This window comes from Malurus melanocephalus, unplaced genomic scaffold, assembly GCF_030028575.1.
Source record: "Malurus melanocephalus ecotype Western Australia unplaced genomic scaffold, MMel_1.1 scaffold_29, whole genome shotgun sequence".
NCBI lineage: Eukaryota > Metazoa > Chordata > Aves > Passeriformes > Maluridae > Malurus > Malurus melanocephalus.
This window is the reverse complement of record NW_026623261.1, coordinates 459,289-473,625: the sequence shown is the minus strand read 5'-3', so window position 1 is coordinate 473,625 and position 14,337 is coordinate 459,289. Positions and strand designations below refer to the sequence as shown.

Below are 14,337 nucleotides of genomic sequence, written 5' to 3'. Positions count from 1 at the left end.
GTAAGCATACAAACACTTTACATAAAGTGCAATTAATTATCATACTGTTTAAGAACGTGGTTTGCTCTGGTTTTTTGACAGTCAAAGCAACAAACTGTTATGAATATATATTAAAAAGAAAATAGAGACTTATCACCTGTATCTTCCATGTACTGCAGCCAAAGAAAATTGTGACTTTTATTCATGGTCCCAGAAGGACTGCCCAAGAGTAAGATGTTCCAAATGGGGACAAACTGAATTTGGATTATTTTACAAAGTTTTGCTAATCAACTACATCAGAATGTAAGATCAGCTTTATCCCTGATCCAACAGTCACTTTTCAGCACACCACGTCAACTAAGAAGTTGACACTACCTCATTTCTTGATGCACAAGRTAACTTTTTTTGCCAAATACTGACAACTTCAGAGAAACATTCCAGTACATTTTTAAGAGCTCCAACAATGAAACTGTACAAGAACTGATTACAGGGTAAAGTTCCGCACTGACCAATGATCAGAACATTTGATACTGTAACTTGGAAAGGCTACACAGTTGTATATATCAAATATACACATGAGCTGGGGCACAGATGATCTCTTTTTTTGCACTTCATTTCTACAATCCCATGTTAAGCAGCAAAGAGAGCAGAAAGACTTTGAGATTGTGATTCACCTGTTCTCAAAAGCAAGTAAGAAACGACTAAAAAGAAATCATCAGTGTCTTCTTGTTCACTCTTACCTATCACAGATGTTGCTCCTCCCTCCCAGCTCCCTCTCCCTCAAGTTCCAGTGCAAACAACCCCGGARACTTCAAGAAACTCCCTTCCCAGAAATTGCCAATTTACCAGGGAAAATATAAATAGATAATTATTCAGATGAACATATTCAGGAGGGAAGTCAACTAACAATAATGACAGCACCAAACTTCCTGTAAAAGGAAGGGGAAAGGGAGAATTCCTTCTACAGGCATGCAAGAATTATAGCAATGCCATAGAAACCATGTAAAAAAATCAATACAATTCAACCACTGAGCTGGGAGCTGAAGGCCAGCTCTAAGCAAAGGTGAGACATTAAATCATTGACTGGAACTACTTTTGGTAAAATCTCATAATTTAATTACAAATCCTATCCTAGTTCAATTTTTCTTTAAAAAACTAATCACAGTAATTGAGTTATCCCTTTCAGGGTCTTTAAATGTATACCATCCCTCCCAGGTAACTACATTTGTAATAGAGTTTAGAACTCCACTAAAAGTAATTCTTCTGCTAAAGCTCAAAATTAAATAAAGATGTTTCAACATAGTGTATGTTATAGGACTGGAAATTTTCATTAATAAGATTAACTTATAGTCTGCTGATCAGGACAGTACCAGATGCCTCTGCACCTGTATTGTGSTACCACATGTCTGTATAGACATGGGATATATCCCAAGATATATCCATATCTTGGCCATTGTCTAGACACCAACGTTTTGAGTTACTGAGCAACAGCTCCTGTTCCTCCTCCCTCTCTCTCTAATAAACACTGTTGTCAATAAAGTTTGGTTTCTACAAACCAAAGATTAGTCACTCAGAATTATCTGGAAGCAATACTAAAGCCATGACAAAGTAAATTGTGTTTCATCATTTTTCTTCCCCTCCTCTGGCTGTGAGAACACACAGATCAATACTCTTCAGCATGAGAATTCTGCAGCGAAATTTTCATTTGTTACAAACAGCAACAAAAGGGCCCCAAGCATGCCCTGTCACTTCCAGTTTAGAAGGAAACGCACTAATAAACTCTTCCCCCTGGGTCATCTTTGACAATGGGCAATACTATGCCAGCTCTTATTAAAGGCAATTCATATCAGTGGCCCAAAAATTTCCTTTAAAATTATCATCTTTTGTATCCATGTAGCAGGATGTCAGCTTTAAAGTGCCAGTGAGATATAGGACCTGTCATTATGGTTAATTTTCAGTACAGTTTTAACACCAGGGTAGCTGATCCCTAAGGGTATGGGTATGCTTTTTTGGCTAACAAGATTTATTTAGCGGTTATCCAGACAAACAAGAAAATATATTACTGTATATTGCTTTTCAAATACAACAGCAAGCAATAAATCCAACTATAAAACATATATCTTTGTTCTCTACCATGATGTCAAATAGATGAAAACGGTTTTGGAAGGTTTATCTTCTAGGGGTTTTTTTAATATTTTATTTATATACATGTCTGCGTGTGTGTCGTGTATGTGTGTATATTAAAATAAAAATGTTAAAATTCTTAGACTTTCAATCAAAAGGCACACAAAAAGTAAAATTTACCTTAAAATAAAAATCCTCTACAGCTGTTATATATATACCTAAATGTCAAATTTATGAGCCATAAATATGGTATTATCTGTGGAACTACCTAAGTTTTTCAGCAGGACAATATTATGCATATAAAAAGATGGTACTATGAAATGTTATATTCTTGCCTTATTTTTTTTTTAGAGAAATAGTGTTCTTAATACCATTTTATTGCTGTTTTATACTAGGAGAAAAAAAAAACAAAAAACCAAAAAACTTCATTTATTGGATAAATACATTGATTTGCCCTGTCTTTCTAACAGCAAAACTGTTTTCATCCTGCAACAGGACTTCTTTCACTTTATTAGGATGAAGACCCTCTTGCAGTTTGCTAGACAAAAGGTACATGTAACAGAATAAGAAGAAGCTCTTAACATGTTGTCTAAATCTTTGTACAGTCAGCAAGGCCCATTTTTATTGATGTTTTATAGAAGCCATAAAACCTGGTTGACCTCAATCAACTGGTCTCCCTGGGAAAAGACCTCTGCCAGCAAACACCAGATAAAAATCAGGTCAGAGCAGGGCCTACACTATTATTTCTACAAGATGAGGACAAACTTGCTTTCCCTATCCCCGTTCCAGATGCAGTGTGTGATTACAAGATGCCAAACTGAGCAAGAGCCCACTGCGTGYCTGATCCCAGCATCTACCTGGCCACAACAGCCCCTCCACCAGGCAGCAGCCCCACAAACAGATTTTGTACACCACTTCTTTTTCCCAGTTTAAACCCAGTAAGCCTCATCACAACTAAGAATGAAACGGGCACTTTTGGAGGTGACACAATTAGGTAAGGAGAGATTCAGTAGCTTATCCCAGGCCAGGCAGCACACAATTTTGGAAGTAAAAACTGAACTCCTATGTTCAACCATATCCTTTGCCAGCCAAGATTACATGTTTCTAGGGCATAAAATGCAAAAATTAAAAATCACCAACCCAATCACACCACAAACAAGCTGTAGTTGCATGACAGCAGGCTTTTGAATTAATTGCAACCATTAAAGTATTTCAAGTGGGAAAAGCAAGTATTCTTTTCTTTCCTTTTACTTCTATGTTGGAAATTATCAGAGAACATCTCCACAATGCTCTCAGTCCTTGGGTTGAAAGTTTATAACTTTTTTTATCTATCTCCCAGGTAACAGAAAAAATGTATTAKTTGCTCTACTACCAGTCTGCTCAAGGCAACAGATCTTAAAAGGTAATGATAACTACATATAGGTGGAATYTGATTTGCACATTAAGTTCAACCAATAGCATCCACAGAAAAGCATGCAGACACATTCCACACACTGTGGGATCAGGATTTTACACAGATGCATTCTGTGGAAAGCAACTGTAAGAAGCTTTACAAACCAGTCTTTCCTCTTATGACAATTTCACAGGGCTATCTTTGTATGATCGTTTCAGATAAAGGCATAYGTAGGCTAAATAAAAAAGTATAAGCAGAAAGTACTGGTATTAAAAACATTTAACTGGACAAAATGAAAATAAYTTAAACTTTACCTCGAACAATAAGTTGAGCAAAGTTTGACACTCCGGAACCTCTCTCTGACTGAGTTACGCAGCGGTATAAATCCTGGTCAGTTTTTGTCACCTCTTGCAACTTAAAGGTAGCTGCAAATCTTCTGTGATTGATATTTTTAGTCTGAGCGACTGGAATATCTTCCCCATTTCTTCTCTGAAAACAAGAGTAACCAAGGCAAAGTTATCTCAAAAGAATATAAAAGACATTTATCATTATCATCATACAAAGAAGGCACAAAAAAACAAAACCCCATCCCAAATGCATTCAGCCCACGCTGCATTTCCATTGTAATAGAGCTCAATACTGAGGTCCCATCAAGAAACAAGTAGTACTCAATAGCATTTAAAAAACAAGCTTTGGGGGTGAAAAGTACCATCAGGATTGTGCACTGGCACAAAACATGACCATGACATATTCAACTGTAACTGCCTCACAGCTGCAATCTAGGACAGCCCAGCAGCAGAAATTGYACTCCCAAGGGATTTAATTCAACTTTAAGCAGACTTACAACACATACACTGGGTGATATTGTAAGATATATTTAAACAAACCTGGCATTGAGGGATTTCAAAGGTTTTCAAGAGCTCTTTTTCACCAACCAACCAATGTTTCCTTTTTAATGTTGCCTTTTATCTGTCCAAGTTCAACACCTTCTAAAATTTTAGCTTTGTTACACTAAGCACCACCTATCCATCTAAAGCTAGCTGAAATAAAAAGTGGAGGCAGGAAGCCACCAAAAGAGGAATAACACAGATCTCATTTAAAGGAAGGAGCTCAKAGAGTTCTTAAAAAAATCATAGCTACCACAAATCACTGAAAAATTTAATCTGTCTGGAGCTGCAGGGCCAGGTGACAGGTCAGTAAGATAAAAACAGTTTGAGCTCTTGTGGGATCCTTTTTCCTTATTACCATTCACATTAAGTGCTCAATTTTGTTTTCAATTGAAAAACAGATCCTCTACCAAAAGTCAGCATTAAAAAAAMCCCCAGAAACATGCACCAAGTGAACAAACAATGTCACTGCTCTTTTTCATGGATCAACTGCATGTTATTCCCTGACCAGGATACAGTTTCTGAGCACTCAGCATTGCTCAGTCCCTAGAAAGATGTCAGCATTTGCTTGTAACCAYACATTTTGCTCAATACATAGCAAAGCATGACCTCTGTGGACATTTTTATCTCTAATCAACCCGTGGAATGAGAAACTTCATTGAGGTTTTAAACTYCAAGCTTTCTAACACCAAAAGCGCTACTGCTGAGCCACAGAATTTAATAACCTGAAAGTCTGTGGYAAAACACAAAGGGCAGAGACAGGAGATGATTTAATGCTGCATGTGTGTATCAGCCAGCCTCCTGTCACAGGCAGGAGCGCTCCATAACACTCAGACCCTTCATTTTACATCCACCCTTTGTCATCCAAGCATGGCTTAGTCACTTTAAACAGCTTTGTGGTAGATTAACCAGGAGACCATCACCAATTTAAACTCACTGAAACAAGCATTCACTTTAACTGTTAATATGTTAAAACACGTTAATTCTATTCACACTAACCAGGCAGAATTCAGTCATTCATGTTTCACTACAAAGATCATGCCATCACCTTTACCAGCTGCAGGTTTATTGGTGTGACTTTCACTTCAGAGAGTCACCATCAGTTTCCCCCAGCCAGCCACTCTCTCTGCCATTCCCCCAGGAACAACAAGCAGTTATTCCTCAGGTGTGAGCTCTGTCTGCAGTGCTGGGCCAGAAAGAGCAGCAAGATACCGAGAGTGAAAACAGAGTTGCAGAACAAATTGGCACACAAGACGCTTTCAAAAGGTACTCTCATTGCTTCTCCCTAAAACTGTCATCATCCCATAACCACCACAAGCCTGGTTATGACAGGGGTGCTGTCTGAGAGGGTGTTCCCAGTGCTAAAGCAATGGATGTTGGGCACCAGGACACCTGGACCAACTGTGATGCAGCCAAGTCAGGCTGTGAAAGACACAGGCTCCTTCCTCAGCCCCGTGAGTATCTGACTCAGATTTAGAAAAATTAATGAAGTTTTCTGAAGCCTACAAATACTCCTGCAAGTGAAAGGCCTTATTGAACTTCAGGAATCAATTAAATTATTAAATTCCAATAGCAAGCAAATGAGAGATGATGTTAAAAGCTGTATTTCGGTGATGCTTAAACAACAGTAAAATGGGAGGTGCACCTTCCCCTCCAGCTACCTGGCTTTGCCTGATAGAAAATAATAAATTTSAAAGCAGGATTTTCAAACCCTGCATTGCCCACTCTCCTTCCCTCCCCAACCCCTACCCCTGCCCCCTCCACCCAATATCAACCAAGGGTTTGGACTGTCTGAAACGATAAACCTTGGATCGAGTGCCTTGAAGTAACCAAAATATACAAACCTTAGAGAATTTTCTTCCTCTCAGGCTTGTCCGAGGCTCTTATGGCCTTGCCACACCATAGCCACCTGACAAAGAGAAGTCAAGCTCCCCCACTAAACACAAATTTGCCATACGATTGTCAAAAATACCAAGCAGCCAATAATAAACTGAAGGGGCATCTTTAAAACTCATATGATAGCAGACTTGACAAGTAYCCCATGTAATGTAGTCATTCTTTTTCTGCTATGAAGGGAAAAATAAATATTGGGGAGTTTTCTAAAATGAAGAACTCTATTTCAATAAGTTGAGTGCTTTAATTGGAATGCCAAGTACTTAGTCTGCAGCAGAGAAGCACATCCAAGCTTTCCACATAAAATAATTTACACTCTGAAGATCAGAACTTGCTTACTTAAGCTCATCTGCATGCTTCAAGTTGAGAAACAAAGTGAATTGGGCTACTACTTAAAATGAAATATTAATGCACTTTCAAAGAAATTAATCAAAATAAAATTTAACAAGTTTTACAGTTCTAGAACAAAAACACCTCCGATTTTCTTTTTTATTTACATCAGTGATTTCCTACCATATTATCTTACAAGGCTTGCAGCAGTTGCTTTAATTTCTCTGTATTAGAATTTGTTTCTTGGGAATCCAACTGCACAACTACATTTTCAAAGTCTTTCTTCATGTACAGCTTATCCAGTAGAATATTKCTCCATCATTAAAATGATGAAAAGTTCARACAGAAGKGAGTTCTCATCTAAAAATGAAYGTTRAAGAAAAAAACCCTGCATTCATTTCAGCACATATCCCTTACACTGGTAAGCCATTAGGCAGTCAGAGTTCAGATGCACTGTCATGATCTCTTAATTAAATTCTTCTTTTTAATGTCAGAGCATTACTACTGATTTTAAAGGAGAGGGAAGAAAGGCAGCAGTGCTCTCTGCTTATTAAGGGTTCCTGGTACATACTGTTTCAATTTATGTCCTGCTCACACTGAACAGAGCTTGAAAATGCTGCTCAATTAAGTTTTAAAAATTCAATTTAAAATTAATGTGGAGTTATACTAATGGGTAATGGCTGTACCCTGTGCAATCCTTGGTTCCTCCAGTCCCTTGCTGTCTGATTTGATAACCCTGAATTGCTCATTTAAGAGAGGTCACCACCAGGCAGTTCTCCTTTTGTGAAAATAACTCTGGGCTTCACAAAGAACTACTCTCTATAAACACTTGATTAAAAGAAACATTAGCCTGTGAAAAAAACTCCTTAATTATAGAATCTCAGGCATTTAAAATTACAATCTTAAATAAATCTCTCTGACTTTAAGATTATTTTTAATTCRACGGGAACATGATTTTATTACATTTTTTTCAGGCAATGAAATTAGATCATCTATATTTTAAATAAAGTCAACAGCAAAGCCTATACAGCTTAAAAACAATCTTAGGCAAATTAACAATTAGTCTTAAATATCTCTCTTTTGCCTCATGAAAGAAATTGAGCATTTAATAAATATGAAATGCAATTTTAGTGGATCTTTTAGAACCTGAGTGGAGTCARAAGAATCTAAACTCAACATCTTATTTAATTGGTAGAATTTAAGTGCATTTCTAACTATCTCATAAAAATGTAAAACTTATCAGCATTTCTTCCTCGTCAGGTTCAAAAGTGGTGGATTTTGCCTTTTTTTGTTTAAACAGCAATAAGATACCTGTCTGCAGCGATGTTCCCTCCAAATTTTCCAGACCCCTTTTTTTCACACTAGTGATTTTTATAAGCCTGGACAGTTCAACCTTACACATCCCYGTCCCTCTCTTACTGTAAACACCTTAAAATAAGTCTGCTCTACTGCTAATAATTACAGTCAACTCCGATTGCTTTCTCGGCTGGATGCCGGGATGCCCCCAGAGATCAGAAGATGTCAACACTTTGGCTGCAGTGACACTGCCAGCAGTGCCCCATCAGCTGCCCTGCACTTGCTCCCTCCTCACCTTCCCTCCCGTCCTCACGCAAAAAAACAACCTGGAATACAGAAAACCTTCCTGAAAACACACTCCCTCCCCATGTATTATCATCACCAAATGGTTTAGCTTGTGGTTGGATTCACTGCACGGACAGCAGGAGCAGAGGAGAGGGCACACTGTGTGTGGTACTCAGGGCACAAGTCCAGAGTTTGTGTGAGCAACTCGGTCCCCAAAGCTGCAATCACAACTTCACCAGCAGCACGAGGGCTGGGAAGATGCCCCCAGCAGCCCAGGGCATTCAACTTCTGCTGCCTTGAKGAAAGGGGAATTTGTAAACAGCACGCTCCAAAACATTCCTGTGTTTACTCATTATGCAAAAGGGAGAAATATCATTTTTGATGGGGAAAAAATGAAATAGGGTTCTATCTAGAAACAGATTTGAATGCAAACAATAAGGCACAGTCTCTGCCAGATGATGTTTTCATAAAATGAAAATTTTTAAAAAGTGAGGGAAGTAAACACAAATAACTATACTGTTTGAATTTTACTCATAAATTCATACCTGTCTGTCACTTATCCACAGACACACATATTGCTTTAAAACATTTAGGACACAATTTCCAAATGGAGGAAAATCTAAAACAATTCCTAAAACTATTGTTATTATTATTATTAGTAGTAGTAGTAGTAGTAGTAGTAGTAGTATTTTATTTATTTTCTCCTTTTACACAAATATCTCAATATATTCCTGGCATTTTGAAATTTACTAACATACTAGAAATACAATAAAGCATGACATATATTTATCATAGCAAATTATAAAAATTTATTTTTTACCAACTCAAGATTAAATTACTGAACAAGTGGGACTATTTTTCCAATTTTATTTATAAATACACAAATTAAGCCTAAAAAATAATTTCTTTCAAGCAGATCATGAATTACAACTWAAATAATAAATTAAATAATATGCCCAAATAATCTTATCTTCTTAGCATAAAAGAAGGTGAAGTAGCAATTTCTTTTGTTTGTCTGATTATTAAGAGGAAGCATTAAATATTTTTTAAGTAGAAAATTAGTAGGATCTGCTTCAACTTTCTGGCTGCCTACATGTATAGCAAACCAGAATGAGATTCTACTTTCCAATGAGCTGTGCGTTCACTTATTAGCAGGAAAAGCCACGCAGCTTTTCCCATGYGAGCATACACTAAAGATCATGAACAAATGTGACAAGCCAAGYTTTATCCTGCATGCTGCACTGCAGTTCAGAAAAATCCACAATTACTTTAAATGTCTTGGTAACACGCACTGCTGTTACTCAAAGTTGTCCCCTTTGAAGTAGCTCAGTTTTCTATCAAGCTGCACTGACCCTCCTACTGAAGAAATCAAGRGCTCTAATGAAATAATCTAATTGAGAGCCATCTGGCCCTTTAGAGGTGGCAATTCTAATTTATTTTATTATAATAAAAGCCACCGGAGGCAAACTAGCAAAATTCATACTACCATGTCCCTGGCCATGCCACTGCACAAATGAAAACAACACTCACTTTCTCTGAGCATTTTAAAGCCTCTTAGTTTAAGCCTAATTGAACACATGTTGAACATACAAAAAAAAAATAATGCCTATTTAAAAAAAAAATAAAGGGGCTTTTCAGAAAGGTTTGGTTCTTGATTGAAGTGTTCTTGATTAAAAAAAAAATAAATAAAAACCAACAAACAATCAAAACCACATAATTSAAAAAGGTATGAATTCTGGACACAGCGATTTAAGGTCTATATCCCCTTGAGCAGTGCACACTGAACTACAACATTTATCCTGCAGCACAAAACAAAAAAAATCTGCTTAGTTAGAAGACAATGAYGGAAAAAAGTTGCACAAAACCCCACTATGAGGACCAACACACCACAAGACAGCTCCTCAAACATTTCTCAGCAGACAATTTTACCATTTTCTAAAAGCAACCAAGCATACCAGCTGCTCTTATTCTTCTGTAATTCATTAAGTGCTGCAGCTATTTGAGGAAACTGGGACCTGAGGTATTAGGTTACATACCACACATCACACCACGGAGCAGAAGACAACCTAAATGAAGGCAGCAACAGACAAGGGTTGCAGGACAGAATGGCCAAGGAATATCTAACAGTGTATCTTTTTGTAAATATCACCTAATTTCATCTGTCTCATTTACATGAGTGTTCCAGTGMAGGTATTCTGCCTGTAAAGTACAAATGACTGGAGGAGAAGGCAGCACCACTTGGGCCATGGGCAACACAGCCCCCAGCACCAGATCTCCGGCCACCAGAGGACCCCAGGAAGACCTACAGGGATGGCAGCCCCAAAGGCTGCTGTGTGAGTTAAATGACTGCTAGCTATGCAGACCAGAGGACTTAACTAACTGGGGCAGAATTAAATTAAGACCAGGAGGATTACACTATTTCATGTTGCTGAAACCTAGGATGACCGGGCATCCAGGGGAAACTGCCATATTTATCCATGAAGCCGATAAATTGAGGCAGCAGAGAGGGAGACTGGTTCATTCAGGGTTAAATGACATAGATAGCATGAAAGGGGAATAAAGATGGGGAACAAAAACAGTAAAAAAAAACCTTTCTGAAACAAACAAGTTATGAATACTGTGTTTTTCGAGAGTGAAATTTTTTTATAACCATGTCTGAGTCAGGAGTGTGTGATACARAATAAACTACAAGTCAAGCAATTTATAAGGAGACTGATAGATTATTTCAAGACAGCTTTTCATGCAACTTTGAAAATAACGTTTAGAAAACCAGAATGTCTATCACAGAACATATATGTGATGACGTGAAAGGGCAGGTAGAATAGACAGGTTATTGCAAAAGAGTCCTCTATGMCTCCCTATTCTGTGTCTTCCTTTTCAAAATCATCTTTTCTATAAGTGTAAGTAGCAAATACGAGACAAATGAGGGAAGTGAAGTTTCTGTGCAAACCTCAAGCGCAACAAAAAGAATTTAGATCCTGCTTGGCCACTGCCATTAATCAAGGTAAAGGTAAGATGATATAGACTTGAGTGGGGTTTTTTGGCTGAGGAAAGAAGGTTTGGCACAAAGAGCCCAGCTTTCTGTGTTAATTAGACCTTGCTTTAGGCAGATGATGCTGATAATCCAAAAAAGTCTTCTGTCTCCCCAGAGGCTCCTCAGAGGCTCACCCACCGCTCCTGCCACCCAGGGAGAAGAGCGAAACCAGAGCCATAGGCTCTCTCTCCTCCCGCAGCCTCCACCCAACATCACAGCTCCCATTCCTCCTTAGGGCAAGCAGACCTGACCAACTTACTTCAGTTCAAAACCAAAAAGCATCAAACGTGACAGGTGACCAGAACTGAAAAGCTGATCAAAACTCTCCATCACAGYTCCACAGCTGAAACCCTGTGGATGCTAGCAAGGCATCTTGTCTGGGCTTTCTCTAGGCTGCACTGAATAAAAAAGCAAAATAACAACTTTTCTCTAACATTCAGAGTGTACTTAGTTCGCCTTAACTTTTGGGTATCATAATGTTTGTGMAAACCAACAAAAAACATTCTTCTAATGTAATGAAAATGGCGAATAAGCAGGTGCACTGTAACAGCAAGTGTTTTATCATCAAACTAAAGAAAGGGTATCTTAACCAGTCAATTAACTGTATCAAAATGCAGTGGGATCTCAAAAGGCAAGTTACTCTAGAATACTCATAGAAAACATCACGCAAACAATATAAAACCAAATTAAATTGGACATGACTCTCCTATTACAGATGCATGTTTACTGAGACCATAAGCAAGCCTCCAGCATTCGCTGTTAGGTTACCTAAATGGTTTACCCCAAAGGCCCATGGCCCAGAGCCCAACCCTCCTGCCCAATACTAATCCATGCCTTCACCTGGGCACAGCAGGAGAAAAGKACTTGTATGGCATAACTTCTGTCCTTTGAGAGGAAATAGTCCTTCCAGAAAGCAAAACAAAACAGTCAACGTTTTGTCCCTCAACCCTTTGCCAGAGGCACAAGTCCTTATACACCCCTTCTAATCTAAATTCCTGGAATAGTATATTGGTCCTGCACAATGCATCATCACAGGACACCATCTGCATGTGCTCAATCCAAAGGATTGTAAAGGAGCGCATATATACAGCACCTAGCAAGAAAAATGAATGCTAAATATCACACCCCATTCTGTGGCAATCAGCACCAAAACCCAAGATGCTGGTGAACAGGGCACTGAGGATTATGGCAGTTTTCTGTACAAAGGGATCGGGATGCAGCCAGTTGTTTGAGCCCGAACAGACGCTAGCTCATCCTCCAGTAACAGTTGGTACCGCTGGGAGGTCAGCCCGACTCCATTGTTTTTACAGCAATTTGCATTTTATTTTCCATAATGCTGTTTAATTTCACTTTTTCAATTATTACTCTCAGGCAATTGCTTTAATTATCTGTTATTCCACAAGGAAAGACACTTTCCTCTGGCAGAGAGAAGGGCTGCATCAGACCGTATTAGCGCTGACGAGTCTCTCCACGGGCGAGCGCGGAGCGGCCGCGCCAGCCTTGGCAGCCCRAGTGGAGGGCGGTTAGCCAGCACCCACAGCTATTGCTGACAGATTGGCCCGCTCGCCAGCGCTCAGATGGCAAATCTGCCCAGGATTACAAGGCACACATTAAACCTTTAAACGCGGGCAACCAGCACCCCTTTGAATTCCAGACTCGCCAAGGCAAACGGYATCACCGCAGAGCGTGGCAAAGCACATCTGACTGCAAAGCCAGAACAAGCCGCTTTCCCTAATCCAATGCTATGTTAATGCAAAGCTCAGCAATGATGGATGGACTCATTAGTGCCGCAGTTATCGCCATCCCAACCAGGTGCCAAGACATATGGTTTAACAGATGTTCTAGCAAAAAGCTCTGCGCTCGGCGCTGTACGAGTGTCCAGCTAAACCGGACATCGATAAGACACTGGAAATCGTATTGGGCTTCTGGGAGCCACAATTGTGCCCAGCTCAGGAAGCTGTTAAACACAGCCTGATTATGCAAAAAACCCTATTGCTGTGATATCCCAATTAGATCAGGAGAACAAATGCTGGACAATACATAACTGCTTTCTGGAGTCTTGGTGTACACAAATGTTATTTAATCTACCCAGTCAATTCTATTTCTCTACCGTCTTAGCAAAGAAATGGAGCTTTCTTCAAACAGAAATCTTCAAATGAAATGAGCAAACAGAGTCTCCACCCCACTCTTGTATTTTCATGTTTAGAATGTCCTRTGTGCATTATTCTTTCAAACATTTCATACATAACACATCTCCATTCTGAGCATAGGATTACCATGCAGAAGTGACTTGTTTGCAAGCTTATTTACTGAYATAACTCCAGTGGAATGCATGGCACTTCACAGGAAAAGCAATAGAAYAAAAGGAGGGTGCTTTTTATAGCTATTCAGCAATCAAGATGCACAAAGCAGTAAGGTGCATCAAATGTTAATAAAAGAAAAATTCCTTATTCTTTAAATATCTTTTCAAAGAAAGATAATTCATAAGCTTTAGAAAGAAAGAAAATCAGAAGTGAGCAAGAGCTGATCAGTTATGATGTCCATAAACACCATTTTCATTTTTGTAAGACTGCGCATGCACACTTATGTTCACCTCCTACTGGAAAGCATTTTTCAGCAAGAACCTCTGCTAATACCTGAAGTTTATAAATCCGAGCATTCCAAAGCATAAAAGGTGGAAAACCTAGGTTACCACCTTGGGTTTAGGGATTCCTGTCACACAATCCAACTGGGCAGTAGGACCAAACTACAGCTGTTGGTGTTTGRCATATTACAATGGAAATTTTAAGASGGGAGAAATACTGAGAAAAGTATTTCACAGCASTACATTCTGAAGGGAATGGCAAGAAAAAAAGATACTGGTCACTGTGAATGACTGTATTTCAGAAACAACATCAATGCTGTTTAGCATTGAAATAAAAACTAAGGACTTTGAAACCCTTTCAGAATTTGCTAATAATTGCAGGTCATAAAGACAATCCTTCAGCTCACAACCATAAAAGATWTGATAGCAGATCAGGTTGGAAAGGYGAAGAACAAAAGAATTTGAGCTGCATTTCTGTCCTGTTACCACACCTACAATTCACACTGTCACAAAAGGTGTGTTTCAGATCATC

The 14,337-nt window shown here is 38.8% G+C and overlaps 1 protein-coding gene across 4 annotated transcripts in view; it reads right to left on the bottom strand.

The window, feature by feature from the left end:
- PTPRK (protein tyrosine phosphatase receptor type K) overlaps positions 1-14,337 on the bottom strand; it is a 384,925-nt gene that overhangs the window by 193,586 nt on the left and 177,002 nt on the right. For all 4 annotated transcript variants that reach the window (XM_057363581.1, XM_057363580.1, XM_057363583.1 and 1 more), the window contains exon 6: positions 3,811-3,985. In XM_057363581.1, coding sequence (XP_057219564.1) covers positions 3,811-3,985 — 175 coding nt within the window. The remainder of the gene's footprint in view (positions 1-3,810; positions 3,986-14,337) is intronic.